Here is a 16,449-nt window from a genome sequence, read left to right on the forward strand (position 1 = left end):
GGGGACACTGAGGGGACACTGAGGGGCTGGTGCTGCCCACCTGCCCGCCCCTCCGGCCGGCCCAGCCCCCTCGCCCGCCAGCCCGGCCGGCGTTTGGCAGCTCAGCAGCTCAGCTGGAGAAAAGCCTCGCGGCGCTGGAGTGACCCACTAACCTTCTTCTCCTGAAAAATGCATGAAATGCAGGCAGCCGCCGCGGCACCCGCGCATGCACAGGGGCGGGGGGCTCGGGTGGGCACGGGGAGGGAGGAGATGCGCTGATCTGGCTGCCCAAATTTTGAGGATTTTGGAGGTGTTTGAATTCCCCGGCCCTGGTGAGGGGTGGCCGGCGGGATGTGGGAAGGCCGTGATGGAGTGAAATCCACCGGATTCACATCAAATCCACCCGGAATGATGTAAGGAGGGAGCTGCTCGCCCGGTGCTACCCTTGGACTCCAAGGACCCCACACTGAGTCACCCCTGCTCCTGTCGGTGTCACCCCGAGTGTCCCGCCGGTGACACGGGCGGGTGACAGGGCCCTGGCAGGAGGGAACAGCCTCGCCTCGCCTCGCCCGAGCCCTGACCCGGTTTCTCTGCAGCTCCTCCACGCCTTTAATACACCCGGAGCAGATGGCAGCGAGCCGGGGGCGGGGGAGGTGGGTGGGTGCTGGGGACAGCGAGGGGACGGCGGCTCAGCCCGAGGGACATAGACCATCTCCCCAAGCACCCCGTGTTCCCATGGGGACCCTTCCGGCGCCGGCAGGGGTTAACAGCTCCTGTGGCATGCGGCTCACTGAATTTCGGTCTCGTTTGCATGGCTGCAACACCTCCGTGAAGAGGCGGGGATATTTTTAGCTGCTCCGCGGCTCCTCCTGAGCCACCCCCGGGGCAGTCCCCGGGCGGTGTCCGACCCCGGAGTCCCCTCGGAGGGGGACAAACACCCTCGGCCTTCCGTGGGAAGAGAGGAGGATTTGCAGGATTAAAGTTTTGCCTTTGTTTCTGCGGTCGCGGCCCTGTCTGGAGAAGGAGAAACAACCCCAGGAACTAACAGCAGCACAAGCTGGATTGAGTAAACAACGGAGCCGCTCCATGCCTGCCCGAGAGGGGCTCATTCCTTGGCTGGATTCGCATTTCCCATCCTTTTCCCTCCCGAATTTCCCAGCTTGGCCACCGCGTGCTGCTGCCGTCACCCGAACTGCCTCAGAAAGAGGGAGGAAATCACAACCCCCGGGGGGTTTCCGAGGCGTTTTGGAAATTCCTGGGGCTTCCTCCGGGGTCTCAGCCCTGAGACTCACCGAAGGAGGGCTGGGAACACCCTCAGGGAGCTGCCCGGACACCTTCAGCCCCACACGTGTCCCCCAAGCCCGGCCCTGTCACCCCAGCGCCAGCCAGGTGGCAGAGCCGCCAGCGTTTCCCACTCCCCGCAGCTAATTAACATAAATTGGCACTGACTAATTAACCGTCCCGCCTCATTAGAGCCCGGATACCGCATCCCTGGGAACAGCAGGCAGCCGAGCCGGGGCTATCAACGCATGGTGGCCACGGCAGCCACCGGCCATCCCTGTCCCCCCCACAGCGGGAGCGTCCCTATCGCTGTCCCCACCCCTGTCCCCATGGCTGTCCCCACCCCACAGTCCTTGTGAGGCTGCCAGCAGCGATAACGAGATTGATTCCTAATCCACTTATTCCTGGCTGGAGCAGAGGGGCCGACAGCCTGTTCCCAACACCCGCGGGGCACCGAACCCTCCCGGGGTAAAAAAACCTCCCTGGTTTCGGCTGTGGGGCAGGGAATGACCCCAGGAGGGGGTGGTGGAACACAGGGAGAGCCGAACCCTCGGGGGAAGGTGACACCATCACCAGCGCGGCCTTGGGCGAGCAGCAGGATGAGCAAATCTTGCATCAGCCTGGAAGGGAGATAAGAAGCCCTTCCCACCCTCAGCCGGAGCCGGCAGGGAGCGGCGGGGGGGGCACCTGAGGCAGTGCAAAGGAAGGTCACCCCAACCGCGGTGACACCCAGCTCGGCTCGGGAGGAAGGAAAAGGAAAATTTTTCACTTCCCTGTTCGCTCCGGGAAGCCGCGGGGCCCTCACAGGTCCCGTCCTGCCGCTGCCCGCCTGCCCTGAGTCACGGCCCCGCACGTCCGACCGGTTTTGGGGAGACACACTTCGTGGGAGTGTCCTGCCCTCAGCAGCACCCCCGAGCCGGGAGCAGCCCCGGGATTCTCAGCTCCCCAAAAACAAAGCTCTGGGGGTGGGGTGTGGATGCTCCTGGAGAGTTTCCGCTCATTCCCAGCGCCATGTGAGCCCATTCCCGCCGCCCTGAGCGCTGGATTATAAACTAGGTCAGCGGTAGATCCCCAAAAGTGATTGGAACCGGGGAATCACCGCTCCCTGGGGTGAGCCCCGGGGGCGGATTTGCTCCGTTCGATGCTTTTCCTACTGAGCTGGAAGGAAACTACGAGCGGAACGGGGATGGGGAATGGTCCCGTGTGGGGCTTTGGGGACATCGAGGAGGGCATAGAGTCCTGGGACAGCGGCTGGGGACACTCATGGAGGGCAGGACCTCGGAAAGGGGCCCCGGGGAGGACGGATGGTGCTGGGAAAATCAGGAATGCTGAGCGCGGAGCAGGCAGAGCTGGCGGGCAGGAAGTGGGGCCGGGGCAGGAAAGGCAGCCCCGGGCTCCGGGCTGGGCGGAAAAGCAGAGGAAGAGCGGAGGAAAGGCTCGAGGCCACCGCGGTGACGGCGGGAGGAAGCCTGGCCCCGGCCAGGAGCCGTTCCGGTGCACGTCTCCGTGGGGAGGGAACGGGACCGAAACTCGCCCGTTCCCGGCAGAGCCTTGGGCTGCAAACGGCCCTGGTGGGGCTGCAGGTCCTGGCGTGCCCCGTGCCGGCCGCACCTTGGCACTCGCAGCCTCGTGGGAGATCCCAAAAGTGGGGAACGGGACTCTTGGAACACCCCTTAGGTGGCCCTGGAGATGGCACTGTCACTCGCGGGGTGCCTGAGCAAGGATGCAGAACCTCCAGGGCTGTGGGGTGGGTTTGCAGTTTTTTACGTTCCTTTGGAGTTCTGGGAGGGCTTTTTGGGGCTCAGCCTTGGGTGGGGCCACCCCAGAGCCTGACACCCACCTGGGGATAGGCGACATTCCTGACACCTCCCTCCCTTTTCTCAACAACTTTTTGGGAAATGTCCCAACACTCTCCAGAGCCTCCATCCACCACCTTCCAGTCCTCAAAGCTCAGATCCCGGGAATATCCAGCTCAAACTGCGGTGGCGGCAGTGTCCCCCACGCCGGGGATGTCACCCGGGTGTCCCCCACGCCGGGAATGCCACCCCGGTGTCTCCGCAGCCCGGAGAGAAGGATCCGAAGCTCCAGGAGCGGCCGTGGCTCCTCCCGCCGGCTGGGGAACTGAGCTGTTCAATATTTATAGCGGCTGCCGGGGAAAATGGCAGCGGAAGCGGAGGGGGATGGGGGGCGGGAGGGTCCATCTGTCCCCCGTGCTCGGTGTCACCATCTGATCCCCGCGGGAGTCCCGGGGTGCTGCGGGCGCTGTCCCCTCTCCCCTGCACCAAGGCCACAAATTTGGTGGCCTCAGGTGGTGGGAGAGGCTTTGGGGGGTGGCTCTGGGGTCCTTCTCCATCTCTGAGTCCCCATAGTGGGTTCGTTTGAATGAGGAATTGAGTACGCGTGTGTGATTGTTAACGAGGATGCTCGTATGCTAATTAAGGGATTGTAATTACGGCAGGACGGGCCCACGTGGGCCGGTTTTGGCCAGGTGAGCCCTGGGGAAGGTCGGGGTTGTTGTGGTCAGCCCGGATCAGTTCAGCATCTCCAAAATTTGGCTGTCCCAAGGGGACCCCGCGGCTCTGGGGCTGGACCCAGGGGATGCTCAGGACTCCCCCATCCCGGGGGTGCTGACAGGATCAGCACTGGGATATTTTCCCTCCCTAATGCATTTTCCCTCCTTGATCTCACCCCAAACCTGCTGAGGTGTGAGGTGACAGTGAGCAAACAAATCCTTAATTAATCACTTTGGGGATTTGGCTTTATTAATGTAAAAAAAAAAAAATTATGAGGGAAGAAATAAAGCTGGCAGGCTCTGGATACAGGGTGGCACAACTCAGGTGGGATCACCTTTGGTTTTGGGGGATGCTCCTGTCCCTTCCCATTCCTTGTCCACATCAGGAGCTTCTGGATGCTGGATTTGGCTGTGAAGCAGCCAGAGATGGGCTGGGGGATTGGGGTAGATGAAGAGGAGTTGGGACGTGTCTGACAGGGCCCAAGTGGAGCTGCAGGATCACCCAGAAATCCGGGATCCAGAAATCCAGGATCACCCAGAAATTCGGCATCCAGAAATCCAGGTTCACCCAGAAATGTGGGATCCAACAACCCAGGATCACCCAGAAATCCGGGATTCAGGTATCCCTCATCTCTGCTGAGCTGGGCTGAGACCAGGCAGGAATTTGCTTGGAGGTCCCAGGAACTGGTATAAGGGTGGGAGACGCGGCCTCCCAGGTATGTTGGGGCGGGCTTTTAGGGGAAAACAACCACTTTCCATCAGCTGCATCCGCTGGGAAGCGGGAGGGGATTCCGACTGAAGGAGGGTGAAGCTTTTTGGGTGTGCACAGGGAGGGCTCAGGGAGAATTCCTGCCGGGAATTTTGCCCCAGCGTGGCTGCTGTCCCGGGGTTCTGCGCTTGGGGACACCCTGGGATGTGTCCTGGCAGATTTGAGCTGGGGGACCGCAGGTTGGGGTGGGACTGGCCACAATTCCCGCACTTTGATGTCATCACCTCCATCCCGAGGGATCCTCGTCACCTGCGGCAAACCTGCCCCCGGCATCTGGCTGCTAATCCCGGGATTAGCGGGCGTGGGGAGCATGGCAGATGGAGCCCGAGACCCCCGGGGTGCAGCCCGGGGCCCCCGGGGTCACCGAGGCAGCTGAGTCCCCGTCGGAGCCACCTCCTCGGTGCTCCCAGGGGAATTCCCGCCGGGATCTCCCCCGGGACATCATCCCTGCCCCCGAGGGCCCTGGGAAAGCCCCGGTAGAAGGGAAATGAAACGTGGCGCTGCTCCCGGTGACGGCGCTTCCCAGCTGCGGGAACGGCGTTTCTGGGAAAGACAAGAATGCCCCGTGTCCGTTTTCTTCGCAGGCCCCGAAATATCGGCAGCGCTCTCGGGGGTGGGAAAAAAGGGAAGGAGAGGAGGAAATGGCTGCGTGACTCCATCCTGTGACTACCCCCCCGCCAAAAAAAAAAAAAAAAAAAAAAAAAAAAAGAAAAAAAGAAAAAAAAAAAAAAAGAAAAATCCATCTCCCTCATTCTCGAGGGCAAAAAATCCACCTCCTTCAATCTCGGGGTCCCGGCCAGGAAGAGGGGAAGAAAGGAGGGTTGTTTCGGGAGTCTCTGCCCACCAAATCCCAGTGAGGACCCTCCGTCCTGTGGCCGGGTGCCCCCAGGGCTGCGTGCTAACCCCAGGGTCCCCGCTCAATGGGAGGAAGGAAATCCTCATCCTCGGGAAAGGCTGGACACGGCCGTTTCCTCCCGCCGTGCTGGGGAGGGGGCCGGGGCCCGGCATCACTCCCCGGCCCAGCCCGGATGGAAAACCCAGCCGGACACCGGGTTCGGTCCGGGTGGGGTCACATGGGAAACGGGGACAGGCTGAGGGGCCGCTCGGTGCCCCCCAAACCCGCAGGAGCTGCCGGGGTCTCCAAGCACAGCGCAGCCCCGCGGTGTCCTCGGGAATGGGGGGTGTCGGTCCCGGTGTCGGTGCCGGTGCCGGTTCTGGTGCCGGTGCCGGTGTGGGGTTGGGGGTGACGGAAGGCACAATCCCGCGGGCTCGGCCGCCTCTGGCTCTCCGCCAGCCTTCGCTGTTCCCGCTGCTCCTTCCTCTTCCTCGCCCTTCGCCCCGCTGACGGCAGCGCTGGGAAACGGCGGCGGCTTCGCTCCGGTGGCCTTTGGTCCCGCCGTGTCCCCGCCGTCCCTCGGGGCTCTGAGGGCACCGACGCCCCCTTTCCCCTCCCCGGTGTCACGGATGATGCTGCTGCATCAGGTCTCGGTCCTGTCCCGGTCCCGATCCTGATCCCACTCCCGGTTTCGGTTCCCCGGACCCGCTGCGGTGCTTCATCTCCGCTTGGAGTGGCGATAAATCCCCGGCGTGGTCGGGGCTGAGCCGGGAGAGGTGTCAGAAGCGGGACCGGGATCAGCACTGGGACCGGGATGGGAATCGGGATCAGGATTGGGATGGGAATCGGAGTCGAGATCGGGATCAGGACAGGACGGAATCCAGATTAGTGTCGGGATCGGAATCGGGACTGGGACCTGGATGAGAACTGGGATCAGGCTCGAGACCGCGATCGAATTCGGGATTGGGACCGAGACCGGAACTGGGACCCCCCGGGACCGGGATCAGGACCAGGATGGGAACGGGGATCAGGATCAGAATCGGGACAGGGATCAGGATCGGGTCCGGGGTGGGAACGGGGATCAGGATCAGGATCAGAATCGGGACAGGGATCAGGATCGGGTCCGGGGTGGGAACGGGGATCAGGATCAGAATCGGGATCAGGATCGGGATCAGGATCGGGACCGGGAGCGCGCGCGCCGGGCGCCCCCTGGCGACTCTGCGGCGCTGCCGGAACAAAGACCGAACCCGGGACCCCCCGAAACCCCGGAACCCTCCCGGGACCCTCTTTAGCACCCCGGAACATCTTTTGGTCCCCCCGGGACCCTCCCGCGGGCAGGGGGAGCCCGGAACCCCCGAAGCCGCCTCACGGGCGCTGCTCCCGGGCCGGTACACTCGGGGATGCGCTGCGACCCTTCCTCTTCCTCCTCTTCCTCCCCTCGGGCAGGTTGGGCAGGAGGAGCTTGGGGGTAACACCCGACCCGCGGGTAAAGGAGCAAATGGGAGCGGCTGGGATTCCCCCAAAGCCCCTCAACTGCCCCCACGTCCCCCTCAAAGCAGGGCAATGCCAGCTGGGCGCTGCAGCAGTTGGGGCTCAGCAATTTGAAAATAAACATTTTAGAGAAATAACAACTTTCCCTACACACAGCACCGGGAAGGGGCACAGGAGCTCCTGGGGACCCCCAGAATGACGGTATGAGGGTTCAGCCCCTCCTAAAGGAACCCAGCTGGGAGCTATAACTCTCACCTTTCCTCTTCCCACCCCACCTGTGTCAAACCTCAGCACCAAAAAAAATCCCTTTTCACACTCAAACAGCAGCAAACCTTTTGGTGAAGGAAGATTCAAACGAGAAACACACAAACCAACTTGTTGGGAGTAAAAAAATATGGTTTTTTTTTCTCTCTCTCTTTCCTTTTAATTACATCAGTTATCAAAGAAAACAATGAAAACAACAACAACAACAAAAAAGCAGTGGTAACAAAAATACAAAGCTCTGAGGGTTTCTCTTTTTTTTTTTTTTTTTGTTTTGTTTTGTTTTTGTTTTGTTTTGTTTGTTCTGTAACAGGCTGAGAGCATCAGTGCAATAGTTTTAATTTAACTTCTGCTCTGAGTCCCTGCTGGCAGCATAGGAATAAGCTTTGCCCAGCACCAGCCGGTCCCGCAGCAGCTTGAAGAAGGCGTAGTAATTGCTGAAGAGGATCAGAGCCAGGGAGATGGTCTGGTGCCACTTCTCTGAGGAGATCAGTGAGTAGAGCTGGTAGAAGATAACAGCTCCTTCCAGTAGGATCAGGATGTTGAGGATCCGCAGTGGTTTGCTGAAAAAGAACTGTGGGAGAGCAGGGTGAGGCACCAGGCAGGAAGTGGAACCTTGGGGTGAGGGCTGTGAGAATTCCTCTGGCACCTGGATAGAGTCTGAACCCCAGCAACTCCCCCACTCTGGGCTCCATCAGCCTGAGCTGTCCAGCCACCAGCACCACGATCCTGGTGTGTTTTCCCTGCTCCCAGGAAGGAGAGAGGAGCTTACGTGGAATCGGAAGTGGGAGACATCCGAGGGCACGGCCACATTGTAGTGACCCACGGCCTTGTAGACGTTCTTGCTGTGCTTCACCAGCACCCCCTGAGGCCACATGCACTCCTCAGTCCACCTGCAGGGAACAGGAAAACCCTTAATCCCACCAGCAGGGACCAAGATATTTCTAAATCCCATCTGCAAGGAACAGGAAAACCCTAAATCCCACCTTCAGGGACCAAGGGATTCCTAAATCCCACCTGAAGGCAACAAGGGTTAATCTTAAATCCCACCTGCATAGGGCTCTGGGTTTTGCTGCCTGCCCAGCAGCAGTGAGGAGTACAGGAATTCCGCTCCCAGCTTGGAATTGTCACCACAACAGTGACAAACTGCAGGTAGCTGTGGGCCAGGAGCAGCAGGGCACCTTGCCAACAAATCAGCTCTGCAGGGTCTGTGCCAACAACTCCGCTCTCGCTTTTCCCTGGTTTACTTTAAGGCTGAGCTTTGCACCCACCCAGCAAAAAAGAGAACTCCAGGAGAGAATTTCTTACTGATGCTGCAGCACGTTGGAGCAGAGGGCTGGGTCCACCTTCTGCCAGCAGCCCAGGTGTGCAGCAGCTTTGTGCAGCAGGTCACAGTAGCGGGCAGGGAGCAGGTACTGCATGAGGATCACTGAGGTGCTGATGGACACCAGCAGGAAGAGCTCACAGGACCAGCGTTTGTCGTAGTACTGAGTGTTCTGCGGGGGACAGGAAGGTGTGACGGTTTGGAGGCTGCGGGACAGGTTTGGACAGCCTCACCTGCCCCAGGTATCACAGCACAAAGCACTCGGGCAGGCAGGTGAATGGAGGGCTCTGCGTGATCCTGCCTGGAAAGGAAGAGCCCACACAGGGTGGGATTTGGAGAATTCCTGCAAAATATTTGTGCCATCATCACCCAAATTGGGCAGGCAGCTCCTGATGCTCCCCACGCTCAGCTGATGGAGCACCAGCCCCTCAAGGGACAGGGCCAGCCTCATCCCTGAAATCCATTTCGCAGAATTGCAAATCACAAAATCACTGGGCTGGAAGAGACCTGCAGGATCATCAAGTCCAACCCAACCTTAACCTCAACTAAACCATGGCCCCGAGTGCCACATCCAATCTTCCTTTAAGCACATCCAGGGATGGTGTCTCCACCACCTCCCCAGGCATACCATTCCAGTACTTTATCACTCTTTCTGTAAAAAACTTTTTCCTGATATCCAACCTGTATTTCCCTTGCTTGAGGCTGTGTCCTCTCGTTCTGTCAGTGCTGCCTGGAGGAGACCAACCCCACCTGAGAAGCGCCACCTTTCAGGGAGTTGTAGAGAGTGATATGGTCACTCCTGAGTCTCCTTTTCTCCAAGCTGAACAACCCCAGCTCCCTCAGTGGCTCCTCAATATCCCACCAGACATTCAGAATTCCATCAGCACAAGGACAGACTGCCCTCCCTCCTTGTGCCTCCTCATCCCAGGCAGTGTCACCTCCCAGGCAGGCCTCACCTTGACAAACCACACAGGCACGAAGGCCACGTAGTAGGCACTGAGCATGGAGCTCACCAGCACCTCCTTCATGCGCCAGTTGAAGTCCATCTTCAGGAATTCCACCTCGTTGCGGATCAGGTCTGGGGAGAGGCAGCAGGCGTGGCTGGGCATGGCCTCCATCCCATACATCTGCCTTGTGTGCTGCTTCCAGGTCTCCTTGAGCACTGTAAGGTAGTCCCTGCCCCTGGCTGTCACCTCTCCTGTGTCCCTGGGGCCAATGTTGGCTACCTGGGCCAAGAGTCCAGGCTTGCGAAAGTCACAGTTCAGCTGGAGGAAGGGGATGTACATCCCAAACCTGGAAAAGCACAGAGCTCAGAGGTTGCATCCCATCCCGTCCCATCCCACCCCACCCCACCCCACCCCACCCCATCCCATCCCACTGGAATCACAGCCCTGGCCTAAATCTCCCTCTGGGGTTTAGAGCTGGAGGAGTTCACGGCTTGGAGCAGCCTGGGATAGTGGAAGGTGTCACTGGCAGTGCTGGATGAGCTTTAAGGTGTCCCCCCCACAACCCAAACCAGTCTGAGATTTCATGATTCCAAAGGGGAACTCCTAAAAAGAGCTCCATGATTCCAAAGGGAAACTCCCCCCAAAAAAACTGGAGCCGTTTGAATCCCTCCACCTGACACAGGAGCCCAGGAACAAAGGCAGAACAAAGCCCTGAGTTCTGTGAGCACCACGAGAAAACCACACAACCCCTTTCAGAAGACATTAGTAGCAATAATGAGTGTAATAATTAATGCTCACATGAAGCTGAAATAGGGGTCAGTGTCACAGATGAGCCCTGCCACCAGGGAATGTGACACAGCAGGAGGGAGCAGCGCAGGATAAATTTTGTTTACGGGCAGGGACACTTTCCACAAGCTCAGGCTGCTCCAAACCTTGGAGACTTCCAACTCAGAACCCCACAGGACTGCAGGATCCTCCTCCCCCTGGATTTGGGGTGGCTCCCAGCCCTGACCCAGGGATACTCACGGGTAGCACAGGAAGAGGAGGTTGAGGAATGAGTAGGTCCTGAAGAGGTGGATGATGGAGCGACACAAACTCCAGCCCGTGCCCGTGAGGACGGCAAAGCGAGTGACCACCAGGAAGATGGAGCGTGGCAGGGAGACTTTGCCACTTTGGGAAGCCTGTGGGGCACAGGAGGGAGCTGGGCAGAGCTGGGCATTCCCTCTGCTTCCAGGAGAAAACTCAGTGTGTTTTTATATAGAATATATAGAATTTATGTAAAATCAATTTACAGAAATGATTTATATAAAAAAATGATTTATGTAAAATCACAGCTATGAAGGAAGTGCCAGTGATGACACCAGGACAGGGAGGATTTCTGTGGAATCTGGGCTCTCCAAAACCTCTGGAATCTGGGCTTCATTTCTCAAAGTGAGAGGAGTTTCTAGTTAAAAGTCTGGTAGCCATCAGTGCCCAGCACACTCTCCTGGCACTGTTCACCACGGGATGCTTCCACAGTGAGCATCCCTGGGAAAAGCTGGAGTGCTGGAGAGAGCAGGCAAAGAGCCAAAAGGGAGGAGGGAATCCCAGTCGCTAGGATTCAGTCACAGTCAGTGTAGCTGAGACAGAAATTCTGAGTCAGAGAAGGACACAGAGTCAGCAGGAGCTGATCTGGGGAGCTCAGTCCTGTTCTCTGCTCCTCCCATTGGAAACCACGACTGGGATCCTGACCTGGGAATATCACAGAGGTCTTTAGGGAAGGATGGAGGAGTTTGGAATGGCAAAAGGGACACAGAGCTTTACAAATCTCCTGGCAGGACAGCTCTGACTTTACCTCCTTGACGACAGCACCGATGAGTCGCCGTGCCAGGACGATGGTCGTCACTGTCAGCACGTTGAAGTCGATGAGGTGAAAGTTCTGTGGGGACAAACCCAGAATTATTCCATTTCCATCATCAGAGGGAAAAAAAAGTCCCACATTATTCTCTTCTCTTCCAAGAGAATGCTAAGCAGGCAACCAGAGCCCAAAATGTGGGGAACAGGAGTGACAGGTGCAAACCCTCAAGGGTCAGCTGCAATTTTTACTCATCATTATCTCTAAAACTTCACATTTAGTGATCCAGCAGCTCCAGCTGCCTGTTGGTGCTTACCAGGGACGTATGAGAAGGAGGGTGGGAAGGTGGGTACCACCACACAGTCTTGTAGATGTTGATGTAGTGGACGAAGAGGGCAACCAGGTGGCAGAAGAAGAGCTGCAGCTCAAAGAGCACACTCCTCTCCACAGGCAGCTCGGGGATCTTGCAGTGCCGCAGGGGAACCACGGTCTGAGCTGCCAGAGGGGGGCTGGACAGCCCTGTCCCTGAGCCACTCCTGCCAGGGGAAGCCAAAGAGCCAGGGGTGAACAGGGGAATCTCCTACAGCTCATCTCCATCTGGGAATTCAAAGCTCTCAACACCTTGTCCCTGTAAACTCTGAGTTTGAAATGAACCTGAGGCTGCGGAAAAAAAGTGTCACCCTGATTCTTTCAGCCTTCTGAGTTTACATTTTTGATGCCAATTTTCAGCCTTCTGATTGTTTTCATTCTTGGACTGGAGAGTTCTCATGCATTGCAACATAAACAAAGTAGATTGGTTTCGCATTCCTCTCTGTGATGGACTGCTGGTTTGACCACTGGGGTCAGAGAGGTGGTCCTCTTGACCCCCTCAGTACTTGACCAAATCCCAAAAACTATGTAAGTTGGGATTCCCAAAATAAAGACCTTTTCCTTTTCATCTCACAACTTAACTAGTGAGTGTGGTTCTTTTGTGTCCTCCTGCAACACATTTTCTACTGGAGCTTTCTCAGCCATTGTAATATAAACCAAGAGTGATATTTTGTAAATGATACATTCCTTTCCAGGGAGAAGGACAAATTGATGGACTTCTAGGTTGTCCAGTGGGGTCAGAGAGGTGTTAACCTTGTCCCCCTATCCCTGATCAAATTCCAAAGACTATGTAAGTTGAATCCCCAAAACAAACTTCCTTCTTTCTGCTCACACAACTGGACAGTATGAGTGTGGTTCTTTCCACAGGTTCTTTCTTTGGTGACAGAAAAAGCTTCTGTAGCAAGAATGTTTTAAGAACAAGCATGTTAGGTTAGACAGTAGAAGGTTTTGAAGTTTAGATATAGAAGCAGTTGTAAAACTAAGAAAGAAGTTTTAAAATGTAGTAATATAGAGTTGTGTGTTGTTATAAAGCCCATACTGTGGTAAGACATGTAAGACAGTTTAATTAGCCCTTGGTGTGACAGTTAAAACAGTATGTGTGGCAGTAGTTTGTTGGCTAATAAACCTCTAAAACCCCTGGTAACCTGTGGTCCAGTGACCACTGATTATTGACCACTTTACTGTGCAGACATTCTTTAAACCTGAAGTGGTCCCATCTCTATCAATAATCCTGATACCCCCAAAGGTCTGAGACTGATTGGGAAACTCCAGCCATCAGTGGCTGGCACAAATCACAAATTTCAGGCAGGTTTGTGTGATTTCAGCAGGGATTTGCCCACACAAATGGACCCAGGACATTTGATATCAAACCCCCTGTGTTGTTCAAACCCAGGGTTGTGTTGTGCTGCTCAGTGGCTCTCTTAATTAACTGGAAGCTTTCAGAGCTCAGGTTGGTGTTTACATATCTGAAAGTGCTTGGAGATGAAAGGCAGAGCAATTTACACACGAGCCCTTGTTCATTCTTCACCTTCTGTTCACCTGAGGAGGAAAAACGAGTTTAGCCAGAGGTGCCTCCTCCTGTGTGAGCACACGATCCCAGACTGATCCTCTGGATCAAGGGGAATTAACATCTCCCAGATTGAGCTCTGCAATCCCTAAATAACAATAGGCAAAGGAATCTGGGTGTGGGCCTCCAAGGAAGGGCAGAGCACAAAGTGCAAATCCCCAGATGAAATCCCAATGGTGGAGCGCGGCTGTGGATGTAGGGGGAGGCAAGGGGATCAGGCTATGGTTTAAAGCAGGAGATGAAGAGCCTAAAACAGGAGATGGAGAACCTAAAACAAGAGATGGAGAACCTAAAACAGGAGAGGGAGAACCTAAAATAAACCCATGAGTGAGGGGGAAACCTGAGGAGCCTGAGCTGTCTTTATGAAATGCCCACGTTGCCAAACTAATTTTTAAGGTCAGGGAATGGGATGAACTTTAGGATCAGGGAATGGGATGACCTTTAAAGTCAGGGAATGGGCTAAGGTTTAAGATCAGGGATGGAATGAGGTTTAAGGTCAGGGAATGGGATGAGCTCCAAGGTCAGGGAATGAGACGAGCTTTAAAGTTGGGGAATAGGATGAGCTTTAAGACTGGGGAATGGGACAAGTTCTAAGGTCGAGGAAAGGGATGAGCTTTAGGATCAAGGAACGGGATGAGTTTTAACACCAAGGACTGGGCTGAGCTCCCAGGCCTCCCCCGAGCCCGGCAGGGCTGTCCCACCCCCGGGGCGGGGCCGTACCTGGTCCGGGAGCGCACGCCGGTGACGGAGGAGCCCGAGGAGTGTCCCGCGGCCCCGGCGGCCCCGGGCTCGCACAGCGGGTTCCGGCAGTAGGAGGTTCTGTTGGGACCCCGCCGTCCCCCGGCCATCCCCGGGGCTTTGGGGAGGATTCCTGGCTGCTCACTGCGGGCTGGGCTCGGCCCTCACCACTGCACGGAGACATTGAGCAGGGATTAATTAGCATTTCTTAATGACCATTTCATATTGAGCATTCCAGGCCTCTCCGTCACCAAATTTCTCCAGGATTTTTTTCCCTGTCTCCCATGTTTCCCCAGGCCAGGGATGCAACCCCAGGGAGCTGCAGCCTTGCTGAGGTGCTGGGAATTCATCACTTTATTCTATCAGGAATTCCATCTGCACCCCTGTGCTGTCATCCCTGTTTTCCCAGCTCAGGACATGCTCAATAACCAGCCCTGAAAATTCAAAAGTTAGGTATCATTTTGTGTTGGAATGGAAGCTGTTTAAATTTTTAAAATGATTGTTTTATTTTTTGGCTTTTTGAGATGGGGGGGAAAAAACCAAGACATTTTTTAGGGTATTTGTTGTTTTTTATGTTTTTAAGGCACTAAGTTCAACTGCGTCAGCCCGAATTCAGCTTTTCCACACATAAAAACTTGTTTGCCACACAGAAAAACCCATCCCGAGGTTTCTTCAAGCTTCCTCTGGATTCTGTTAACCTCAGGAGAACCCACACAAGTGACAAACCCCCCCTATTTCCGAGTGAAATCTGAGCTGTGAGGGAACTCGGGGCAGATCAATGACTGCACATTCCTTTTCCAGCTTGCACCGCTTTGGAATTTGCATCTGGTGCAACAAAAGATGTGCTGAAGGTTTAGAAAAGGATCTCAAAAGGAGTTTTAAGGCTGATGCTGAGCTCAGGAGTTCTCCAAAAACCTCATCTTGGAGCTGGATCTTGAGGGAGTTGCTGTTTTTGGGAGCTGCTGGAGCTCTGGGAGTTCCAAGGAGACTCTGAAGGAGCAGTGGAAGCTCTGAGGGCACAGCCTGGGGGGAATTTGGGGTCCGGAGAGGTGCGGGAAAGAGCCACAAAGGCTCCAGGACGGAAATTGGAAATGTGGGGGCACAGTGGGAGCCGCAAAGAGAAAATTTGGGGTAAAATTTGGGGTCAAAGGGGCTCTGGGGGAGCAGCTGGGGCTGTAAAAGGGAAATGTGGGAGCACAAGTTGGGGCTGCAGGAGAACACTGGGCGCCACAGGAGCTCTGGGAGAGCTGTGAGAGAGAAATTTGGGGCACAAATGGGGCTGCACAAAAGCTGAGAGAGAAATCTGGGGACACAAAGTGGGGCTGCACAAAAGCCGAGAGGGAAATCTGGGGACACAAAGTGGGGCTGCACAAAAGCCGAGAGGGAAATTTGGGGCTGCACAAAAGCCGAGAGGGAAATCTGGGGACACAAAGTAGGGCTGCACAAAAGCCGAGAGGGAAATCTGGGGACACAAAGTGGGGCTGCACAAAAGCCGAGAGGGAAATCTGGGGACACAAAGTGGGGCTGCACAAAAGCCGAGAGGGAAATCTGGGGACACAAAGTGGGGCTGCACAAAAGCCGAGAGGGAAATTTGGGGCTGCACAAAAGCCGAGAGGGCCCTGGGCGCTCTGAGGGCCCGGGGGGTCCCGCCAGAGTTGCAGCGGGACCCTCGGGGGCTTTGAAAACCCGACCGGGGTACTCAGAACCCCCACAAAATCACCATGGAAGGCTCCCAGTAGTCTCTGAGCAGTCTCCGACGCCACGGCGCTCCGAGGGGCTCTGAGGGGTTCGGGGGCTCCGGGCGAGGCCGCAGCGCGGGAGCCGCCCCCCTCACCGGGGCGGGGCGAACCGCGGGGCTCTCCCGCGCTCCGCCCGCCGCCCGGGCCGCTCCCCTCTGGCTGCGGGCGGGTTCCCCCCTGCCCGTTCCGCCCGTTCCCTCCCGGCCGCGCTACCCCCGGGCCCGGCTCCCCTCACCCATCGCTGGCCGCCGCTTCCCCTGCGCCCAGCACAATATGGCGGGCGGGGCGCGACGGTGGCCGGCGCGGGACAAGCTGCCGCGGGGCGCGAACGAGGAAACCACGCCCCTCCTCGTAGCCACGCCCACTCTGACCACGCCCAGCGGGATCTCCTGGTGTCACCTCCCGGGAACGGGAGGAATCACAGCCGCCAGCGTTCCGTGAGTGCAGGGAATGAGTATTCGCTGACTCCGGGCTCCTCTGCGCGGTGTTTCGCGGCTCTGATTCACCTGGAGGGGTTTCAGTGTCTCCACGGAGCGCCCTCGGTTTTGTTGTGTTTTCCACACCCCCCCCCCCCCCCCGGATTATTTGAGATTTTGTGGGGGTTGATGCTTCAGCACAGATGGTTACACAAAGCTGAGAGCTAGCGCTGCATGGGCTGGAGGAAAAAGCGGCCCTGGAATAATGAATGGACTTGCACAGAGCCAAACATTGTTTCTTTTCTGGTCTTTTTGTGGCTGCCCAGAGAGGATTGGAGTGGCCGTCCCTGGAGGTGTGCAAGGAATGACTGGTGAGGATGGGGATCA

The 16,449-nt window shown here is 56.7% G+C and overlaps 1 protein-coding gene across 2 annotated transcripts; it reads right to left on the minus strand.

Annotated features, from left to right (window-relative positions):
- Positions 1-7,375: 7,375 nt before the first annotated feature.
- TMEM39B (transmembrane protein 39B) lies at positions 7,376-15,925 on the minus strand. Of its 2 annotated transcripts, XM_083879624.1 has the most exons (9): positions 15,882-15,925; positions 13,890-14,077; positions 11,550-11,769; positions 11,234-11,317; positions 10,426-10,580; positions 9,409-9,745; positions 8,437-8,624; positions 7,901-8,021; positions 7,376-7,702 (listed from the first exon to the last, which is right to left on the minus strand). In XM_083879624.1, the coding sequence occupies exons 2-9, from the start codon at positions 14,015-14,017 to the stop codon at positions 7,466-7,468; spliced, it is 1,470 nt and encodes a 489-aa protein (XP_083735750.1). In that variant the 5' UTR covers positions 14,018-14,077; positions 15,882-15,925; the 3' UTR covers positions 7,376-7,465. The 2 variants fall into 2 exon arrangements, with proteins under 2 accessions (XP_083735750.1, XP_083735749.1); XM_083879623.1 differs by lacking the exon at positions 15,882-15,925 and having other exon boundaries at positions 13,890-15,611.
- Between the last annotated feature and the right edge of the window lie 524 nt (positions 15,926-16,449).

Source organism: Zosterops lateralis (genome assembly GCF_965231275.1).
Source record: "Zosterops lateralis genome assembly, chromosome: 28".
Lineage (NCBI taxonomy): Eukaryota > Metazoa > Chordata > Aves > Passeriformes > Zosteropidae > Zosterops > Zosterops lateralis.

Coding starts and splice junctions, on each gene's coding strand:
- TMEM39B (XM_083879624.1), bottom strand. CDS start 14,017: ATGGCCGGGGGACGGCGGGGTCCCAACAGAACCTCCTACTGCCGGAAC. Junction 11,770..13,889: donor GGCGTGCGCTCCCGGACCAG/GTACGGCCCCGC, acceptor TTCCCCTGGCAG/GAGTGGCTCAGGGACAGGGC. Junction 8,625..9,408: donor TGCCTGTGTGGTTTGTCAAG/GTGAGGCCTGCC, acceptor TGTCCCCCGCAG/AACACTCAGTACTACGACAA.